The sequence below is a fragment of the Myotis myotis genome, unplaced genomic scaffold (assembly GCF_014108235.1).
Source record: "Myotis myotis isolate mMyoMyo1 unplaced genomic scaffold, mMyoMyo1.p scaffold_m19_p_2, whole genome shotgun sequence".
Taxonomy (NCBI): Eukaryota; Metazoa; Chordata; class Mammalia; order Chiroptera; family Vespertilionidae; genus Myotis; species Myotis myotis.
In genome coordinates, this window is record NW_023416324.1 from 70352682 (window position 1) to 70373416 (window position 20735).

Here is a 20735-nt window from a genome sequence, read left to right on the forward strand (position 1 = left end):
TAAATATTTCCCTAAAATATAAATGGCCAATAAGCATATGAAAAGATGACCAATATCATTAGCTATCAGAATAAAAATCAGAACCTAGATGAGGTGACATTCACACTTACTAGAATGGCTATAATACTAATAAAAAAGAGAGAAACTTAAAACCACAATCACACCTGCCATGAATAAATCAACAAACAAGTGCTGGTGAGGATATAGAGAAACGGAACCCTAGTATGCTGCTGGCGAGTGCAGCCATTATGGAAAACAGTATGGAGTTTCTTCAAAAAATTAGATATGGAACTGCTGTTTAACCCAGTGATCCCACTTCTAGTAATATAGCCTAAGAAACCTGAAACACAATCAGAAAGAATATATGCACCCCTATATTCATAGTAGCATAATTTATAATAGCTAAGATCTGGAAATAGCCCAAGTGCCCATCAGTAGATGAGTGGATAAAAAAGCTGTGGTACATTTACACAATGGAATACTATGCAGCAGTAAAAAAGAAGGATCTCTTACTCTTTGGGACAGCATGGAGGGACCTGGAGAGTATCATGCTAAGCGAAATAAGCCAGTCTGAGAAAGATCACATGATCTCACTCAGGTGTGGAATCTAAAGAACAAAATAAACTGATGAGCAAAATAGGTCCACAGGCATAGAAGCATGGAACAGACTGATGGATCTCAGAGTGAAGGGGGAAGAGGGAGCAAGAAGAGATTAACCAAAGAATATACATGCATATATGCATAACCCATGGACACAGTCAATAGTGTGATGAAGGCCTGGGGTGTGGTGGAAACTGGGTGGAGAGGCACAATGGGGGGAAATGGGTGACCTCTGTAATCCTCTCAACAATAAAGATTTTTTAAAAATATATTTATTGATTTCGAGAGGAAGAGACAGAAACATCAATGATGAGAGAGAATCATTGATCGGCTGCCTCCTGCACATTCCCTACTGGGGATGGAGCCCGTAAGGTGGGCATGTGCCCTTGACCAGAATTGAACCCGGGATCCTTCAGTCTGCAGGCCGACACTATCCACTGAGCCAAAACAGCGAGGGTGACAATGAAGATGTTTTTAAAAGATACTGGCAAAGATATAGAGAAATTGGAACCTTCATATAGAGCTGGTAGGAAGGTAAAATGATACAGCTGCTTGAGAAAAGAACTGGCAGTTCCTCAAATGGTTAAACACAGATTTACCATATGACCCAACAATTCCACTAAAAATATATTCAAGACAAATGAAAACGTTTTACAAAGAAACCTGTACACAAATGCTCACAGCAGCATTATTCATAATAGCCAAAAAGTGGAAAAAACTCAAAAGTTCATCAACTGAGGCATGGATAAATAAAATGTCGTATATCCCTATGAAGGATTATTATTAGGCAATAAAAAGGAATGAATTACTGATACATGCTATAACATGAATGAACTTTGAAAACATTATGCTAAGTAAAAGAAACCAATCATAGATGAAGACATAGCGTATAATTATATTTAAGTAAAATGTCCAAAACAGGGACATTTCTAGAGATAGAAAGTAGATTATTGGTTGCCTAGGGCTAGTGAAGGGGCCTAGGGGGGGAATGAGGAGTGAATACTAATGGAAGTAGGATTAATTTTTAGAGTGATAAAAATGTGAATATAGTAAAAACCACTGAATTTTACACTTTGAATAGGGGAACTGTATTGTATGTGAATTATATGTCAATAAAGATATGTGTGCGGGTATGTGTATATATAGTTATTTTGTGGCTATGTTTCCAGTGGAGATACTGCCAGATTGAAAAGAAATAATTTTCTATTTAAGAAATGTATAAGATTTGATTGAATTTAAACAATTTACAAACAATGTTAATTTTCAACATCCAGTTTTTTCTTCAGCAGAAAAAGAAATGGTGGCTACTGTCTACAGCTTCATTTTAAACAGGCAGAAAATATTTGTAATAAAAGTTTTAATTTTTAGATTGAAGTATTAAGTATAAGAAGATGAATGTATTTGTAGTATTCACTTTTTTCAAAAACTAAAACTAACTCCTGATGAAAAAATAATTTAAAAAATACATATACTCCTATATAAACTACACAAGTGTCACATGTTGTTACTGAACACAAAATAAGCTCTCAGCCAGACAAGGTCAGTATCCCTCTCTTCCTCCTTCTGAGTGCTCACAGGCTGCTGATGTAAGATTGGGCACTTGCAAACAACATGACCTAATGAATGCTATCTTATCATATCACAGGTTCCTCAAACTGACCACAACAACTTAAATCAGACAGGCAGCAAAGGAGCACTAAGTCTCTGACACATATTATTGACATGACATTTCAGCTGTCCAGCTTGTGGGGAGTAAAAATCTGATTATCTCACGTCCAACTGCATCTGTGAGATATGGTCCATGAAAAGCACAGGACTTGCTGCACTGAAGACTTCCAACAACAATGTAAACGTTTTAGTATTTATAAATCTGAGAGAGCTAGTTTGTTCATCTTTTATCAAATCTCCTTAATTGACAGTAAATTTGTGGAACAAATTTTCAAATGTTCCTAGTTTGAACAAAATGTTACTGTTCCTTTTTAACAAACTAGCATTTAAAAATGAAATTACTTGATGCAAAAAAATAAGGTTTTTCAAATGATTGACTATATTTCAAAATCCTGGCATAGTTGAAGAAATTGGACTCATATTGAAAAATATATAGCACTAAAAAACAGTGTTAACTATTGGGTAGCTTGGTAAATAACAGCAAAAGAATATCTAAATTAGACTGAAAGGATTCAAACAGGCTCTGAGATGCATAATTTAGATCCAGGCTTTGAAAGGAATATAATTCAAAATATAATCAAGGAAGATTGATTTAATGAATTTGCTCTTGTGTAAGAAAGCTTTACCCTCAGCCATCAGATCAATCTCTACAAATGCTCTTTTCACACTAAAAACAAACTAACCAGGGAAAGTCTCCTTTTTGCTTTCAGAGATGACCCTCTCTACTGATTTCCCACCTACTTTTTATAGCTGCTCCCCCTCAGTCTCCTTTGTGAGCATTTAATCTGCCTCCAAACCTTTGCATATGATGGCGTCTCTCCAAAGACCCTTCTGCTCTCCTCTCCCTGGCCATCTTCTCCTTCAATGCACACCACGAGACTTTTGAAATGCTTCTAGGCCATGGTGCCATGTGATTCTACCAACAGCGCTGCCCACATTGCTCTCACTAACAGTCCGAATTCCTTAACAACTGGGTACTAATTTTATACATCTAGGACAGGACCGGGATGGATGTATAACTTTCGGAATGCAGAAACTAAGGCCTGAAGATGCCTGGGAGCTAAGAGATGTTCAAATGTTCATGGACTTCATGAATATATGAAGGAAACTGGCATCCCAAGGTCACAGGTAATCAGTGGCAGAACTAGGCCTAGAATCCAGGTCTCCTGACTCTAAGCTGCACTGTTATAAAGATGATAGTGTCTTGACCACTTGTAGTAATAAGATGGAGAACAGACACAACATCCAGAAACAAAACTAAACTGATTAAAACACACACACACACACACACACACACACACACAAGCAACAAATGAAAATCCAGAACAGCTATTAAGAACCTGATAAGTTTACATGAATATCTATCCCTCCCCTTTTCCATTCTATGGATGTGTTTAAAAGTTCATACTGGCATGATAATGAAAGGAGAAAGTTAAGAATTAGATGCAGAGGAAGGGTAATCAACTTTTGAATAAATAAGTTTTAAATATGAATATTCAAGTCTTGAAACTTGAGTACATAAGTTTACTGGATTTTAAAATTGTAGCTTATTTTGGTTGCCCATATCAGGTTGAATGAGATCTTCAAGCAAATCCTATTAGTAAGATCTAAGAGTATGCTATTAGATGGTCTAGTCACGGGAATGCTAAAAAACAAAACAAAAACTTTTCCACCCTTACTGAATTAAATCTGCTTAAGAACTATAATTATAAAACCATAAAAATTGTTGCTATAGGCTTTATAGTTAGTTCCATTTCCCTTTCAAATGCTTATCATCATCTGCATTTATTTCTCATAATCCAAGTGGTATTTGACATCCAGTTCCCCTTGAAGTAGTTTCTTATGACTATTGTTTCGAATCTACTTGTCACAGAGTAATTGTTGGGACCATTTATTAAGCAATTTATAGACCAGTACTAATAAGCAATGTTTCACTACCATACTATTGAATATTTAGCTATACTCATTTGATACAAAATACTATTAAAAATTTGCCACCTAGTGCCAGAAAACACAGAGATGTCCAGAGACTAATGAAGGTATAGAAAAAAAGATACTGGTGGTAGCTTGAAAGAGTTTCCACTGGTCAAATTCAGGACAATCTGAACACCAAGAGAACAGAATGAATCAGAATTCACATTACTGAGGACTTTTGAAAGACACCATCTTTGCCATCAAGGAATTCACAGTTTAGATTGTTCCTAAGCATCAAGGAGAGTACAAGAACCATTGATTAAAATTAATGAAATTAAGTGTTATGTTATCTCCCATTTTTGAAATACTAAGTGCTATCAGTACCAACTATATAGTATTTGTCAAATTAACTTTACACTTTTCCCCATTAGACTGTAAGTTCCTTGACAGTAAGTCTAGGAAGTACATTGTACTTTCAATAGTGTCTGGCACAACATCAGAAAAAAATCCCATCTGACACAGCTTAATATCCAAGTCTGACTTTACAATTCCAATTGGCTCTGTTCCTTGGCCAGTGTGATATTATCTCCTAAGGATATTTATTCAGCCCTCTAATTCTATTTTTATTCTTTCTTTATTGATATGTACCCTCATTCCCCCCCACCCCCCTACCCCCCCACCCCCGCTCATGCCCTCACCCTCCTGGTGTCTGTGTCCATTGGTTATGCTTATATGTATGCATACAAATCCTTTGGTTGATCTCTTCAGCCCTTTAATTCTGAGGACCATATCCAAATCCCTTATTTCATATTGATTCTGCATTCTCTAAGTTGGCAGCTCACCCAGACTTTATCCTAGAAATCCCTTAGCAAACCTTCTTGAAGCATATACTACCTTAGTCAATATTTCAAAAAGGCTTCTTTCCTTGGTATCTTATCTTTACTAGGTTCTAATTCCTTTCCCCACTTTGTTCTTTATTTTTAATTTTTCTTTTTTTTTTATTATTTCACCTTACTCTCTCCTATATTTTGTATCATTTTTTCATGATTCAACTCCAGTTCCTTAATTAAATCTCCATCATTAGAAACACATATTTTCATTAAGAAATTAAAAAATCTTTTTTACCTATATCAGAACTAGGATACATAGATGCATATAATTGGGTAGAACACCCTCTTTTTATGAATATGACATAAAACTAGAAAGTGGTCTAAAAATCTTAAATAAAAGTAATGTATTTTATGTGAGATTATTATAGGTTTTCTCTGAATGTGATATGTTTTATATTCTTTTGAAGGTGAAGAATGAATGAAAATATATACAGCTATGGAGATTTAAAAACTTAATCTAGAAACAATTGCTAGAAGTTTGTCCACCAGTTAAAGAACAAACTCTTGAAACAGAATGTATTGAATGGTTGAGCTAATTTATGCCATTTGTAAGCTTGTATTTTTAAAATAACAGGTATATATGAAAGATACAAATTATGAACAACAAATATGCATCTATCAACAAGTGAATCTAAGAATCAAGTGAATAAATAATCTGATGAACAGAATGAACTGGTGATTATAACAGAATCAGGGACATAGAAAGGGAATGGACTGACTATTCCTGGGGGGGGAAAGGGGTGTGGGAGATTCGGGAAGAGACTGGACAAAAATCGTGCACCTATGGATGAGGACAGTGGGTGGGGAGTGAGGGCGGAGGGTGGGGCGGGAACTGGGAGGAGGGGAGTTATGGGGGGAAAAAAAAGAGGAACAAATGTAATAATCTGAACAATAAAGATTTAATTTAAAAAAAAATAATAATAAAATAAAATAATTAAAAAAAATAAAATAACAGGTATATATGAAATTAGGTTGACTATTTTTTTACCTGAGGATATATTTTATTGATTTAGACAGCGAAAGGGGGAGGGGTTGAAGGAGGGGAAGAGAAGGGTAGGGGGAGCGGGGGAGGGGGATGGGGTGGGGATAGGAGTGGAAGAGATCAGTTGTCTCCTGCACCCTCCCTAATCAGGGATCAAACCCAGAACTTTTTGGTGTATTGGACGACACTCCAAACCAACTGAGCCACTGGTCAGGGCTGGGTTGACTATTTTTGTCTGTTTTTTTGTTTCTGGAAATGTTTAATTTGGCTAAAAAATCTCAGTTGCCTCTATTTTCAGAAAATCATTTAATATCTAAAAGCTAAGATTTTAGTAGCAGCCACTGAAAACTGAAGCAGAATTTGAGGGAACAAGTCAGACCAGTCCCCATCCTCAGATGGAAAAGAAGTCCAGAACCTGCTGCTGAAAGAAAAGTAAAGAATCCTAAGTGAGAGCAGATTTCCAGTTACTAAACATTGGTTTCTCATCTGACAGAAGTAATTAATTTTAATTCAATTAAACACTTATATCTGCCACTAAATCTGCCATATGAAGTAAGCAGATTGGCAGGATGGTTGAAGGGAGGTGGGATATAGATCAGAAGCCAGAATGCCTGGGCAATAGTTCTGTCTCTGCCACTAACTAGCTGCGTAATTCTGGGTAAGTCCCTTAACTTTTGGGCCATCAGTTTCCTCATTTATCAAGTGAAAAACTAGATAAACTTTAAGAACATGTCTAGCTTAAAAATATATGATGAATCTGAAATATCAGCTTTAAGTCTTTTACATAGTGATATTATTCCAGACAAAATATTGTACATTGTACAATAATTATCTTGACTTCAAATAAAATAACTTCTTATCCAACATAAAATGGAACATACAAGAGAAAGAGAAGTAATAACACTCATTTAAATACGTTATTAAAAATGAACTTTATATCCATAAATGGAGGTTACAAAATTGAAAAACAGTGCTAAACATTTAATCCAAAGGCCTTAAAGCAATTTTTGTAGTTGTACAAATAACACCTCTCATTATCTACATGGAACCTTTTTGGGCAGCAAAGAAAAAACATTTTGCTTGTACTGAGGCCTGTGTGAGCTTCTGCATGGCACTTTACATTTCTCTAACTAGAGAAAGAATAAATGTAAGGGGATAATTTCTTTAATTAAGAACCTGCCACACAGAAAAACTGAGCATTTTTTACTGTACAAACATACATGAAAACTTATAACTCCATATATTGAAAATTTTCTCAAATAATTCTAAAACTAAAATTCAATGATCAGCAGGCATCAGTACAATTAGAAGACATTTTACAAATATTTTTAAATTTTTATTTATTGATTTTGTTGCTTTTAGAGAGAGGTAGGGAGAGAGGGAAAGAGAGAAACATCGATTTATTGTTCCACTTATTTTTTTTTTCTTCTATGTAGGAGAAATATACTACTACTCAACCTCTACTGTAAGGTTGGCAGCCCTGAGAACTCCTTTTATGTAGCATGTTATGGAGGTATTCCACTTATTTATGCATTCATTTTTTAAATAAAGTACAAGACATATCCATTAACAGATCCAAATTTATCTTTTAATAATAAGAAGCTAAAAGTAGGCAAATTTAATTTTGATATTTAATAATTTTATCTCACTTAACTTAGTAAAACTCTAAACTTTTGAGTTACCAAACTATTTTTGGAAACTATGTTTAACTATATATATATATATATATATATATATATATATATATACACACACACACACACACACACACACACACATACATACATATATATATCCTCCCCCCACACACATACACACACAAACACACATATATTATATACATATAATATAAAGTTAAATAAATTTAATAAAGTTTATAATATACAGTTAATAAATTTAAAAGACATGTCTATTCAAACCAAACTTAAACTAGCTTTAATATTAAATATTTTTCTAGATTACATTATCTTAAAAATAAAGGGTTTTTTATTATTGCTTAATTTATTTATTTTTAAATATATTTTATTGATTTTTTAGAGAGAGAGAGAGAGAGAGAGAGAGAGAGAGAGATTGAAACATCAATGTGAGAGAGACGAATCGATTGGTTGCCTCCTGCACTCGCCCCCAGACTAGGGCCGAGGGTCAAACCTGGAATGCAGACTGGTGCAGCCACTGTGGAGAATAGTATGGAGCTACCTCAGAAGACTAAAAATGGAACTCCCATTTGACCCAGTGATCCCACTACTAGGAATATATCCCAAGAAACCAGAAACGCCAATCAGAAAGGATATATGCACCCCTATGTTCATAGCAGCACAATTCACCATAGCTAAGATTTGGAAACAGCCTAAGTGCCCATCAGCAGATGAGTGGATTAGAAAACTGTGGTACATATACACAATGGAATACTACGCTGCGGTAAAAAAAAAAAAAAGGGAACTCTTGCCTTTTGCAACAGTATGGATGGAACTGGAGAGCATTATGCTAAGTGAAATAAGCCAGTCAGACAAAGATAAATACCACATGATCTCACTCATTTGTGGATTATAGAGAACAACATAGACTGATGAAAAGGGACAGACCCAAAGACTGAGAGACAGCGATCAGGCTATCAATCCCCAGAAGGAAAGTAGGGGAGGGCGGGGGTAAGGGGAAGAGATCAACCAAAGGACTTGTATACATGTATATAAGCCAAACCAATGGACATGGACAACAGGGGGATGGGAGCATGAGTGTGTGTGTGGGGGGGAGGTTGGGGGTTAATGGGGGGGATGAGGACACATTTGTAATACCTTAACTAATAATAATAATAAAAAAAATTAAATTAAAAAACAAAAACAAAAACAAAAAAAAGAAATAGGAAGGTGTGATCATTAGTAATTTATGCTAACCTTTAACACTGGAATACTAATGGGGCAGATGGGCTACCAAAGTGACTGTATATGAAAAACAAAATTTGACAAAATGTGAATATTAATATTCTTGCTAATTCTTATAAATCCTTCTGTTTTGACTAATGTTAGTTTTTAAAATATAATTTTATTGTAAAATAAATATTTTTTAAAAAATTGTAAAAAAAAACACACACACAAAAAACCTGGAACTGATTTACGTGCCCTTGAGCGGAATCAAACCCAGGGCCCTTCTGTCCTAGGGCCGACGTTCTATCCAACCAGCTAGGGCAGTGACATTAATTCTTAATTGAATCTGGACTCCTCTAAACTCCCAACCTCTGTATTTTGAGCTCACCCTCCCTCCAAGCTCCTGTGGCCCCCAGCTTTACTATACTCACTCTCTTCTCTACCATGTTTTCTGACTGGGGCCTGTTTAAACTCAGGCCTTTGGCCTACTCTGAATCCCATAATTAACATCTCATCATAAACTGTTTTAGCTTTAATTTGCACAATCTAGCTTTTTTTTTTTTTAACAGTAGAAAATTATACTGTTGATTAGTTTTCTTTGCAAGCTTGTATAAAATAAAAGACTGCTTTCACAGGGCACACATGAAAAACCAATGGTAAAGCTAAACCTCCTCTAAACTATTTTCTACCGGTCCTGACGAGGAGAATATCATTATTTTTAGTCAAGGTACATGACAGGAAAATTTAATATTTGCAGATTGATTTTTAGGATAGTCTTAGAAATAAAGTCAATCCACATACAATTTTCTTAATTCAGCAACATGAAAACTTCCTTATCACTAGAAGTCAAAATTATAAATAGGAGAGTGCTTTACTTTAATTATTAATTTCCTTGAGAAAACCTTTTGAACACAAGGAATAATGCTTGGGTTTTCAAAAGAATAAGGATTTCTAGACCATGCTTATTTGTAACTTGTTTTTTCATACTAGGTTAGTGGATCAGAAGTGATCATAAAAAATGTACACAAAAAGGAAAAATAATGCAGAATCCTAAACACCTCATATGTTATCATGGCTGAAAATCAAGAGTCACAGGAATGATGCCCAAAATTTTAGGACAAATTAAACCACATCTAAGATTAAAAATTTTTGTTAATGTTTTGTTTCTTCATTCAGAATGTACTTAGATTGACTACCTCCAGGAGGTATTACTCAAAACACTCAGACTTTAACTGAAGAGTGTAACACCAGGAAAGAGTAATGTCCAAACTTTTTCCTTTGAGGTTTAAATTAACTTACTGAGTGTTTTTTTCCCCCCTTAATGAAGAGGCTTATGTTACCCATTACATTTCTCATCACTGTGAATAAACATTATTGTACAAATAATTCAAGACTGGATGAGAAACATGCTTTTCCATTAATGTCTTAAAGATATTTATCATTAGAAAAATAGAGGACAAGGAAATTGACCTAGAGCCACAGTAACAGAAAGTATTCCTCTATCAAAACACATTAGTTTAAATAATTTAAATTACTTAATACACTAGGCAAAATTATCTGAATTTCATGAGTTGAATCTCACAGATTCAAGGTAGTGCCAGTTTAAAAGTATTCAGCTACTAAGAAATCTGTTAACTGAAATTAGGCAAGTATCCTTTTTTGCAATCTCAGTAATACCATCATGCAGGGAAAAAGTAGAGAAGAGTAAAATGACTTCCCTCTATCTACAACGGTAAATACCACAAATCAATTGGTATATATAAAAATTTTTAGTTTAATTGCCGTCACTTTGACACTTGAGACAAACTATCAAGGGTTTTTAGATCACAATAAAAAATAAAATATTTTTCATGCAAATATTGACTATTTTAGAGCATCATTAAATAGGTTTAAGAAAAATAAATCTTCAATATTGGAACAGAAAAAAATCTTGTTAAAAGAAGACAATCTTCTAAAATATAATTATAATCAAGAATTTACAAAAAAAAAAGGAGACACATGTAATACTCTTTGTAATACTTTAAGCAATAAAACAAAATTAAAAAAAAGAATTTACAGAAAACACTTCTCATGAAAGAGTCAGTCATAACCAGTAATAAAGTGTTGTTACAATACAGAGGAAGGAAGAAAGAAATATGTGAAGATCAAAATTTATCACTTACCTCATGATTCAGCTCTGCTATCTGATCTTTCAGTTCCCTAATATACTGGTTAGAATCAGACTTGTTAAGCTGTCCCTGAAGCTTTCCTTCTTCTTTCTGTTTTGTGAAAACATCAAAGGAAAAACAAAGGAATTTTCACAGCATGTACTCAAATACTTGAAAATATAGGACAGCATAACGGCATACACTTTTAAGTGGCTAAATTCTAAACAAATCTGTTCTCAAACTATCTATGAAAAACAATTCATAGTATACTTTACTGAGTATTTCCAAATAATGCTTAATGGAACTGTTTACAATAAATACAATTTACAAAATGTACCTTTGAGAGACTCTTACAAATCAATAGTTAATTGGGTCTAGTAGTGAAAAAAATTATCCTAGAATTTCAAAGCCATTTATCTAGTTATTTTGAGTGCTAATGATTTTCTCCCTATTAAGAGATTCAGTGCTTAGCTGAGAAGAGAGTGAGCCTCCTACAGCTACACTGGGAATCTGCTTTTGCTTGGGCAGCAGAGAAGGGGATGAAAAAAAGGTTCTTCAAACCACTCTTAAAAGGGGAAGACAGCTCTCACTCTCTTCTATTCAATTAGCTCAGGAATGTGTGCTGGGAGTCCTAGAAATCGCTGCTATAGCCCCTCCCCTTATTGCTCTTTGTTCTTTTTTGTCAACCTGCATTAAAAACCTTTTATTGGATATGGCCTGCTGAAGCAGTTTGATTTAGCTAATATTTGTATAGCTGTAAAACACAACTAAAGTTGCTATAGGCTCTAAAACTTTTCTTATATATTTAAACACATGAATATCACATATAAATCACCTAAGCACAGATCTAATTTAACAATTACTATATCCCAAATACTTATGCTAGGCTTCTTATATATATATGAAAGATGCCTATGAATTTTAGCCATAAGCCTTAAAGAAAACACACACATATTTTGAAACTTTAGTTAAAGTATTAGTTTGTCGGCCAGAGAAGGGTAGAACCAACAGAAGAGCTAAGAAATCAAGCAGATTGGTTCCTAATTAAATTATTTCAGAAGCCTTTCCTACCTGATTTTTCTTTTCTTTTTAAAAAGATTTTTATTGATTTTCAGAGAGAGAGGGAGAGGGGAAGAGAGAGAAAACATGGATCAGCACAACCTCTACCAGGGATTCAGCCCGCTACCAGGCATACGCCCTGACCAGGAATGAAACCGGCAACCTTTCGGTGCATGGGAGGATGCCCACCCAATTGAGCCATACTAGCCTGGGCAACCTGTTTTTTCATTTAATGAACCAATAAAGTCCCTTTATTATTTGAACCAGTATGTGTATGGGTTTCTATCACCTGCAACCATAATAGCTAAAATATCTTGAGGACTTATCAGACCTTCTCCATTGAGTTTCCCCAAAGGAATTAAGCCCTAACTCCTAAAAGCATCCTTGTATGTAGTGATTTAACTCACCTCCCAAATTCAGTCTGTTTCATGATTATCTTATCCTAACATTTTCCTTAGCTATAGACTTACTCCACCTTAGTCCTGTGAACCCCAAAGTGGGAAAGGATGATGTCAAGTAAAAGGGCATAGATAGTGAGTGAGTGAAGTGAGAAGAATGTAGAAAAGAGAAAAATAACATATGGAGGGAAACTATTCAGTGATGTAAAATTTAAAAAAAAACACATTATTTTTATAAAATGTTTTTTCCAAGTATTATATGTAGCATGAGAAATGGCAGTAGCAACTGAGTAAGTAGATACACTTCCAAAGGCGACTAATTTGGTGAGAATTACTCACTTAGATATATATGTTCAGCTATACTTTTTGATGATTTTTAACTTTAGAATCACATCATATTAATTCCCTTGAAATGACTGATTAAATAGAAATGTAACCCACTTCTAGAAAGAAATCCTTCAGGACGAAATGGAAAGGCTAGCTATTTGTGGTTTGGGGTCAGACTTGGAGAAAGGTACCTTTAAATCTGGTCCTCAATGAAGGCAAAGTTCTTGAGGATTTTGGACATCCCATAGCAGTAATATAATGTGGGATACAATAGAAATTTCAGGGCAAATAAAATGACAAAGCCCAAGGTAAGCTCTAACGTTGTAAGAAAAAAGTTCAAGAATACAGAAATACTTCAAGTTTAAAGGATGAAAAATGACCAGTAACAATAATTAATACCAATTCTTTCCTGCAAAAAAAAAAAGTTTGTTAAGATAGAAACCATTAAATTTGTTTTTACAGAAAGTGATCAAGTGATGCCAAAGAGCTGTTTCCTCCAAAGGTAGTCTTAGTAGGGTTTAGCTAAACTTTTTTATATAGCACCTCGATTTCTTTGGAGGAAAGGCAGTATTTAATAAAAAATGAGGCAGTTAAGAAATTTTACAATAAAAATGGGAGTGTTTTTAACTTAAAGACTCCTGAAAGATACTTGTGGAAATCAAAGAAGTTCTCTTAGATTTTATGACTAAAAAAAACCCAGATGGTCCTTGAATTTTCATTAATTGAAGGAAAAAGGAAGAATTTCAAAAGAGAAAAACTTTATATGTTTAACTCCTATTGTATATAATTGTTCTTTTTAGATTTAAATATAACTTTATAAAGCTTAATATTGGGTTTCTTCAGTAAAACTTTTTTTTAATCTTTATTGTTCAGATTATTATAGATGTTCCTTTTTTCCCCCCATGGCTCCCCTCCACCCAGTTCCCATCTCACCCCATGCCTTGGCCCCCCCACTGTCCTCGTCCATAAGTGTAAACTTTGTCCAATCTCTTCCCACACCCTCCACAACCCCTTCCCCCCAAGAATTGTCAGTCCACTCAATTTCCATGCCCCTGATTGTTACATTCACCAGTTTATTCTGTTCATCAGATTTTTTATTCATTTGATTTTTAGATTCACTTGTTGATAGATATGTATTTGTTGTCACTTTGTTGTTCATAATTTTTTATCTTTATCTTTTTCTTCTTCCTCTTCTTAAAGAATATCCTTCATGCCCTAACTGGTTTGGCTCAGTGGATAGAGCGTTGGCCTGCGGACTGAAGGGTCCCAGGTTCGATTCCGGTCAGGGGCATATACCTTGGTTGCGGGCACATCCCCAGCGGGGGAGTGTGCAGGAGGCACCTGATCGATGTTTCTCTCTCATCGATGTTTCTCTCTATCCCTCTCCCTTCCTCTCTGTAAAAAATCAATAATAAAATATATTTTAAAAAAACATTAAAAAAAAAGAATACCCTTCCGCATTTCATATAATACTGGTTTGGTGGTGATGAATTCCTTTAGCTTTTTCTTGTCTGTGAAGCTCTATCTGACCTTCAATTCTAAATGATAGCTTCGCCGGGTAATCTTGATTGTAGGTTCTTGCTATTCATCACTGAATATTTCTTGCCACTCCCTTCTGGCCTGCATAGTTTCTGTTGAGAAATCAGCTGACAGTTGTATGGGTACTCCCTTGTAGGTAACTGACTGACTTTCTCTTGCTGTTTTTAATATTCTCTCTTTGTCTTTTTCCCTTGGCATTTTGTGTCTTGGTGTGGTCCTCTTTGGATTCCCTCTTGTTTGGGGTTTACTGTCCTTCCTGGGCTTGTAAGTCTATTTCTTTCACCAGGTAGGGCAAGTTTTCTGTCATTATTGCTTCAAATAGGTTTTCAATATCTTGCTCTCTTATTCTGCCATCCCCATAATTCGGATGTTGGTACGCTTGAAGTTGTCCCAGGGGGTCCTTACACTATCTTCATATTTTTGGATTCTTTTTCTTTTTGCTTCTCCAGTTGGGTGTTTTCTGCTTCCTCGTATTTTAAATCTTTGACTTGATTCTTGGGATCCTCTAGTCTGCTGTTGGAACTCTGTATAATATTCTTTATTTCAGTCAGTGTATGCTTAATTTCTCACTGGTCCTTATCCATTTTTTTTTTTTTTTTTTTTTTTTGCATTCTCACTAAGATCCTTGAAGGTCTCACTAAGTTCCTCGGAGGTTTCTAGAAGATTCTTGAGTAACCTTATAACTGTGGCTTTGAACTCTACATCCTGTAATTTGCTTTCTTCCATTCCTTTCATTTGTGACACATTTCTTTGTCTCCGCATTTTGGCTGCTTCCCTGTGTTTGTTTCTATGTATTGGGTAGCTGCTAAGTCTTCCTGAGTAGATAGAGTGGCCTTGTGTGGTAGGTGTCCTATAGAGCCCAATGGCTCAGCCTCCCCAGTCACCTGAGGTGGACACTCTTGGTGCATCCCTTTGTGGGCTGTGTGCACAGTCTTGTTGTAGTTGAGCCTTGGTTGCTGTTGGTATCACTGGGAGTAATTGACCTCCGGCCCAATTAGCTGTGAGGACCAGCTATGTCTACAATGGAAGAACTCCTGTGCTGGAAACACCCTTATGGGGCAGGACTTGCTTCAGTGGGGCTTTGATGCTCACTGAGTCTGCCCTTGAGTGTGTCGCTTATGGATGTGAAGAGTTGTAATCCAGTATGGTCTCACACTGAACACTGGGTACACTGGTTCTTGGATCTCCAAGGAGGTGCAAAGTCAGCCACAGCCTAGGGCTGCCTAGCAGGAGCTACAGAGAGATCTGCAGATTCCTCCTCTCTGTATCGGGTTTGGAAGTGCCCAGAGGCCCAGCTGTGTAGCAAGGCAGGCTGCTGACTGTTTAACAGGTTTTAGGCTGAGAAAGGACCTGCCATTCATATGCAAAAGCTGCTGCGCACAGCTTGGGTGGGTTGTAAACTGGGTGGGGTAGGGTCTCAGGGAATCACCAGGGCGGAGCAAACAGCAATGGCTGCCAATCATCCCTGCACCAGAGAGGTCCCTGTGTCCCAGTGTCCCCAAGCAGGAACAATGATTGCTGCAAGCACCTCTGAAAGAAGCCGCCCTTGTGTTCCTGTCCCGATGCCAGATAGTACAGTTTCTCCCGTATGTGTCTGGGTCTCCCAGAGTCTCGCCCAGAATTGGAGTTCAGAGCAAGCTGGAGCTTGTATCTCCCTCCCAATTAAAAAAGCAGCACACCCGGGTGCCAGAACTTTCTGCGCCTCTGCACCTCCTATCAGTCTCGATGCGCTTTCTTCACCTCTCTAGTTGTGGAACTTCCACTCAGCCAGCTTTCCCGTGGTTCTGGATGATAGTTGTTCTGCCTTTTAGTTGTAATTTTGATGTGGTTGTGAGAAGCAGCAAGTACAGGCGTTTACCTATGCCACCATCTTGGTTCTCCTTCAGCAAAACTTTTACAGACAACAAGTCAGACTATGATGTCCATTAAACCAGTTTCTCTGGACACATACACACACACACACACCCCACAAACAACAATTTGTAAGGCACACTACTAAACTGAGGAAAGAGGAAGGGTGACCCGAGGACAAGACAATCACCATCCCAGCACACTTGTCACATATCAGCAGCACATGTGTGACAGACACACGAGTTAGAAAGCTCTGCATGGGATATTCTGATTCGACAGTCTGCTTAAAGGAAATATAGCTGCTACTTAGAAAACAGAAGTGAAAAGTGAGAGATATTTTAAATGCTATTTAATAAATTAAAATGTATAAATAACCTTTTATCTATAAGTCTGGGATTTTTGTGTTCTATAAATGGGCTCTCTTTTAAATATATTAATTCAAAGTCATTTAAGAATCCTCTTTAAATGTAAAAACTGAATAGCTATATATTTACAATACCCTCCCAAAATCTAAGTAAATATTATATTTTAAGAAGGGGTATCAATTTAATTTCACTTGTGAGACAGTTCATTCAATAACCTAATATTTAAGATTTTTGCAAGTATTTTTAAGCTTTCTATTTTCAAGCAATGTCCACATGGTTCTTTCTGATAAGCAGGTGGGAAAATGTCAACTACGCTAATAAATTTACCAGGAACCTACATTTTCTTGAGTTTTTTTGTCTAGCTGATAACAACAATAGATTGCCGGTTAACCAGTTTCCTAAGCAAAACTAATTAGGTAAGTAATAAACTTAAAGAGCTCAAACACATCAACAATTTTGGTATTCTGTAATTTCACTGAACAGACTTTAAATATATAACCTTTTGGCACACAATAAAAGAAACTTTATATTAAGAGGGCATAAAGTAACATTTGAAAAAGGTTTAAATGTACATTTCACTCTTGGAACTATCTTTGAATATTTTAGCAATTACCAACATAATATCTATGATAATCTAATTCATATTGAGGCCTTAAACCATAGAACTTTGTACATACGCCTCTTATTAATTAAAAGGTCATCCATAATTCTAGTTAGTAATATGCATGTTTAAGTGACTAAGGGTAAAGTATAACAAGTTTACTCTGAAATGCATCCAAAAATAAAGTAGCTAGAATGGTGGATAGGTGAGTTTCTGATAAAGAATAGATAAAATATATCAAAATATTAATTTCAGAATGGAGGCGGGTGAGTTTATGGTGTTCATAGTCCAATTCTTTCAACTTCTGTACGTTTGAAAATTTTCATTTAAGATACTGGGAGGAAGAAGCCATCAATAAAAAAATAATTAATTGTCTCTCCCTACTGCCTGCTAAAGAGTGAGCCCTTGGTCCACACTGTACCTCATTTATATATGGAAAAAGATACTTATCTCCCAAAGGTTAGTGACTCTTCATTTAAAATTTACCTTTTGCTCTAGGAATAGATACTACTTTCTTCACATTTACTGGAAATTTAAGAAACTAAAAAGCAGTATGATTAAATCACATAAATTAGTATCTTATTAAAACAGAACATAATTTTAGAGAGATCTGAGTTATAATTTCATCTCCAGAATATTTTGTAGTAGATTTTGTGGTTGTTTCCTCAAGATTCCTTATCTCTCCGTCATTATGTAATGGTATTAAGATTAGAATCATCCCCATCCTTAACCCCATTTGTAACCTGATTAATAGGGTTTAAAACAAGCAGGGTAATCACACCTATGTTGGACAGGGGTTGAATCAGGGACTGTACAAATAGTGTGGTTTTCAAAATCTTTTGCAGGAAATTTTGGGGCACAGTTTCTTATTCTGGACACTATGATATGTGGGTACTTGTTGGCCATTTTAACACAATAAGGAAAAAAAAACCCTGAGGAGAAAAATGACAAGGGCAGAGTCATGAGAATCATGCTGCAACAAGTTGGAGCCCACATCAAACTTCCTGAAGCACATCCTACTTTTGAACTTTTTAGGTTCATGAGCCAATAAATCCCTTTTATTATTAATAGCCACAAATAAATTCAGAATTGGGTTTTCTGCTAACTGCAAAAAAACTTAATAGTTTAAAATAAAATATGGCTAAGTAAATGAATACAAAAATATAAATAATATAATCTAAAAGACCTAAGGCAGTAGTTCCCATGGTTGACTATGAAGAAAAATTACTTTGGGAGTTTTGTAAACATACAGATTAAAAGAACCCATGCTGCCGAAACCGGTTTGGCTCAGTGGATAGAGTGTCGGCCTGCGGACTGAAAGGTCCCAGGTTCGATTCCGGTCAAGGGCATGTACCTGGGTTGAGGGCACATCCCCAGTAGGAGATGTGCAGGAGACAGCTGATCGATGTTTCTCTCTCATCGATGTTTCTAACTCTCTATCTCTCTCCCTTCCTCTCTGTAAAAACTCAATAAAATACATATAAAAAAATTAAAAAAAAAAAAGAACCCATGCTGACCTGAATCCTAAATATCTGGGATTGGGGCTTGAAATCAGTACACTTTGAAAGCCACACTATAGTGGTGATTATGATGTAGCCAGTGTGTAGACCTAAACTTGAAATGTCCTGTTTTGAAGCACCTTTGAAAATTAATTATCAACTATGTTTTTTAACACAAACTCAAAATTCTATTTAAGTGCCAATTATAAATTACTTTTAATCCTATTTCCTAAGGATCTCAAACATTTTATGACTTTACACTTGTTATAAAAATTACTTAGTATAATTTTTCATATAAAAAAGAGAAATATTTCTTTCAACTACCACCACAATGGTAAATGTGGTAAATGACCAAGACTCATAACCTTATTTACAAATAGTCTCTACATTTCCAGAAAGAATAATTCAAAAACAAAAATAGAGGAAAACTGTCAAGGGTTCTTAAATTAATTTCTTTTCAATTCTGCTATCAGTTTCACTTCATATTATATCTATGCTACTTTCAGCTGGTCAGTTCCCTGTCTATAGAGGTTGGTTCAATTTTGAACTCAAATCCCTTTCTTGGTTAACCTACCTCTCAAACAGAAATATTATTTTAAAATCTAGTAATATATGATGAGGAACTAAATAAAATGGTTAGGATCTGAGAAAATTCCACACATATGACCCCTATTACTGAAAACTAAGATAACGGTTCTAAAGAATGAAGAGAAACCAAATATTTGGAGACCAGCAAAATGATTCTATAAAAACTTAAGAACATCAATTTCTATGAGGAGATATGGCAATAAATAAGGGGAATTTGAAGTCCAATTCCCTAAACTTTTTATTAGGTAACAGGTGGGTATAATAAAAAAGCCATGTTCTTTAATATAACACATAAATGTGTGGAGAGGAATGTTTTACTCAGAGTAGTGGTTCCAGTGTTCCACCACCTCCACTGTGCAGCAATGACTTTAGGCATATACACTCACCTGCTTTTCCCCTGCAACCAAGGGAGCTGTAATCAGAAAAAGGATGAGGTAGAAATGGAATGAGCCCAGGATGTGCCACATATTGTTACAGTTGATTAAAAAATCAACAAATACTGTAGTCAGCAGGAAAAAAATGACTAGGTATTTGTGCAGTGTGTAAACAATCACAGTAGAAAAGTGGACATTTTATTCAGAGATCTCTTCAACTACATCTCCTGTACTCCAACACGTGCTTAAAAAGTTGAATAATTACATGTGGTGGTTCCTCAAACTAGAAGATGGAAGAAAAAATGTGCAACGTTTTCTCAATACCTCTAAGCAGCATGTTTTTACATGATATATTGCACCAAAACTGAGATGAATACGTTGTTAAATTGCTTTAAACAACTGTTTGGGAGGAAAGTGGGGTTTAGTAATGTATGCTCTTAAAAAATATTGTGGAGTGGAGAGAAGAAGAGGCAGGGGCCAGGTTTGTTTAAACCCACAAATTTAGTCAGCTCATTTTAAAAGAGATATTGTAATAGGAATGCCTAGAGATCGATTCTTGTTTATTTGTTTCTTTATCTACGTTTTTAATGTTGGCAATAACTTATCCTATCTTGCCACAGGAAGGACACTTCCTTACACAGGAAGACAGCAGATTTTAAAAGCCATTGTTACAAGCCATTGGTTTTTTAATACTCTCTACTACCAGATAATTTGCTTAGAAGTTTTTGGGTTTTTAAGATAATTTAAACAGTTAGTAACTGATTAAGGTAATTTAAACAGTTAATATTGTATATTATTTACATCTTACAAATTTTTTCTCTAGCCTTTTCGCTTTCAAATTTTTCAAATTCACAGATCTAATAGTGTAACAATACCTATATGCCCTCCAACTATATTCACCAGTTACTATTTTGCCACATTTGTCTTCATTTTTTCCATCTGTGTATATCTTCTGAACCACTTGAATGTAAACTGCAGATAAGACATGCCACTACTATATGTTTCAGTATGTATCTCCTAAGAATAAGGAAATGTTTTCCATAACCAAATGCCATTATAACACCTAAATTAA

General features: G+C 35.4%; 1 protein-coding gene and 1 pseudogene across 11 annotated transcripts in view; both read right to left on the reverse strand.

Moving 5' to 3' along the window:
- Positions 1-20735, reverse strand: part of EVI5 (ecotropic viral integration site 5) — a 191844-nt gene that overhangs the window by 18500 nt on the left and 152609 nt on the right. For 8 of the 11 annotated variants that reach the window (XM_036352437.1, XM_036352435.1, XM_036352438.1 and 5 more), the window contains one exon: positions 11078-11173. The exons of 1 other annotated variant lie outside the window; for it this stretch is intronic. In XM_036352437.1, the coding sequence (XP_036208330.1) occupies positions 11078-11173 (96 nt within the window). Of the gene's footprint in view, positions 1-11077; positions 11174-19675; positions 19702-20735 lie in introns of all 11 variants that reach the window. 2 more of the 11 variants (XM_036352443.1, XM_036352444.1) reach the window with 1 other exon arrangement.
- On the reverse strand, positions 7483-7588 carry LOC118678062 (annotated as a pseudogene).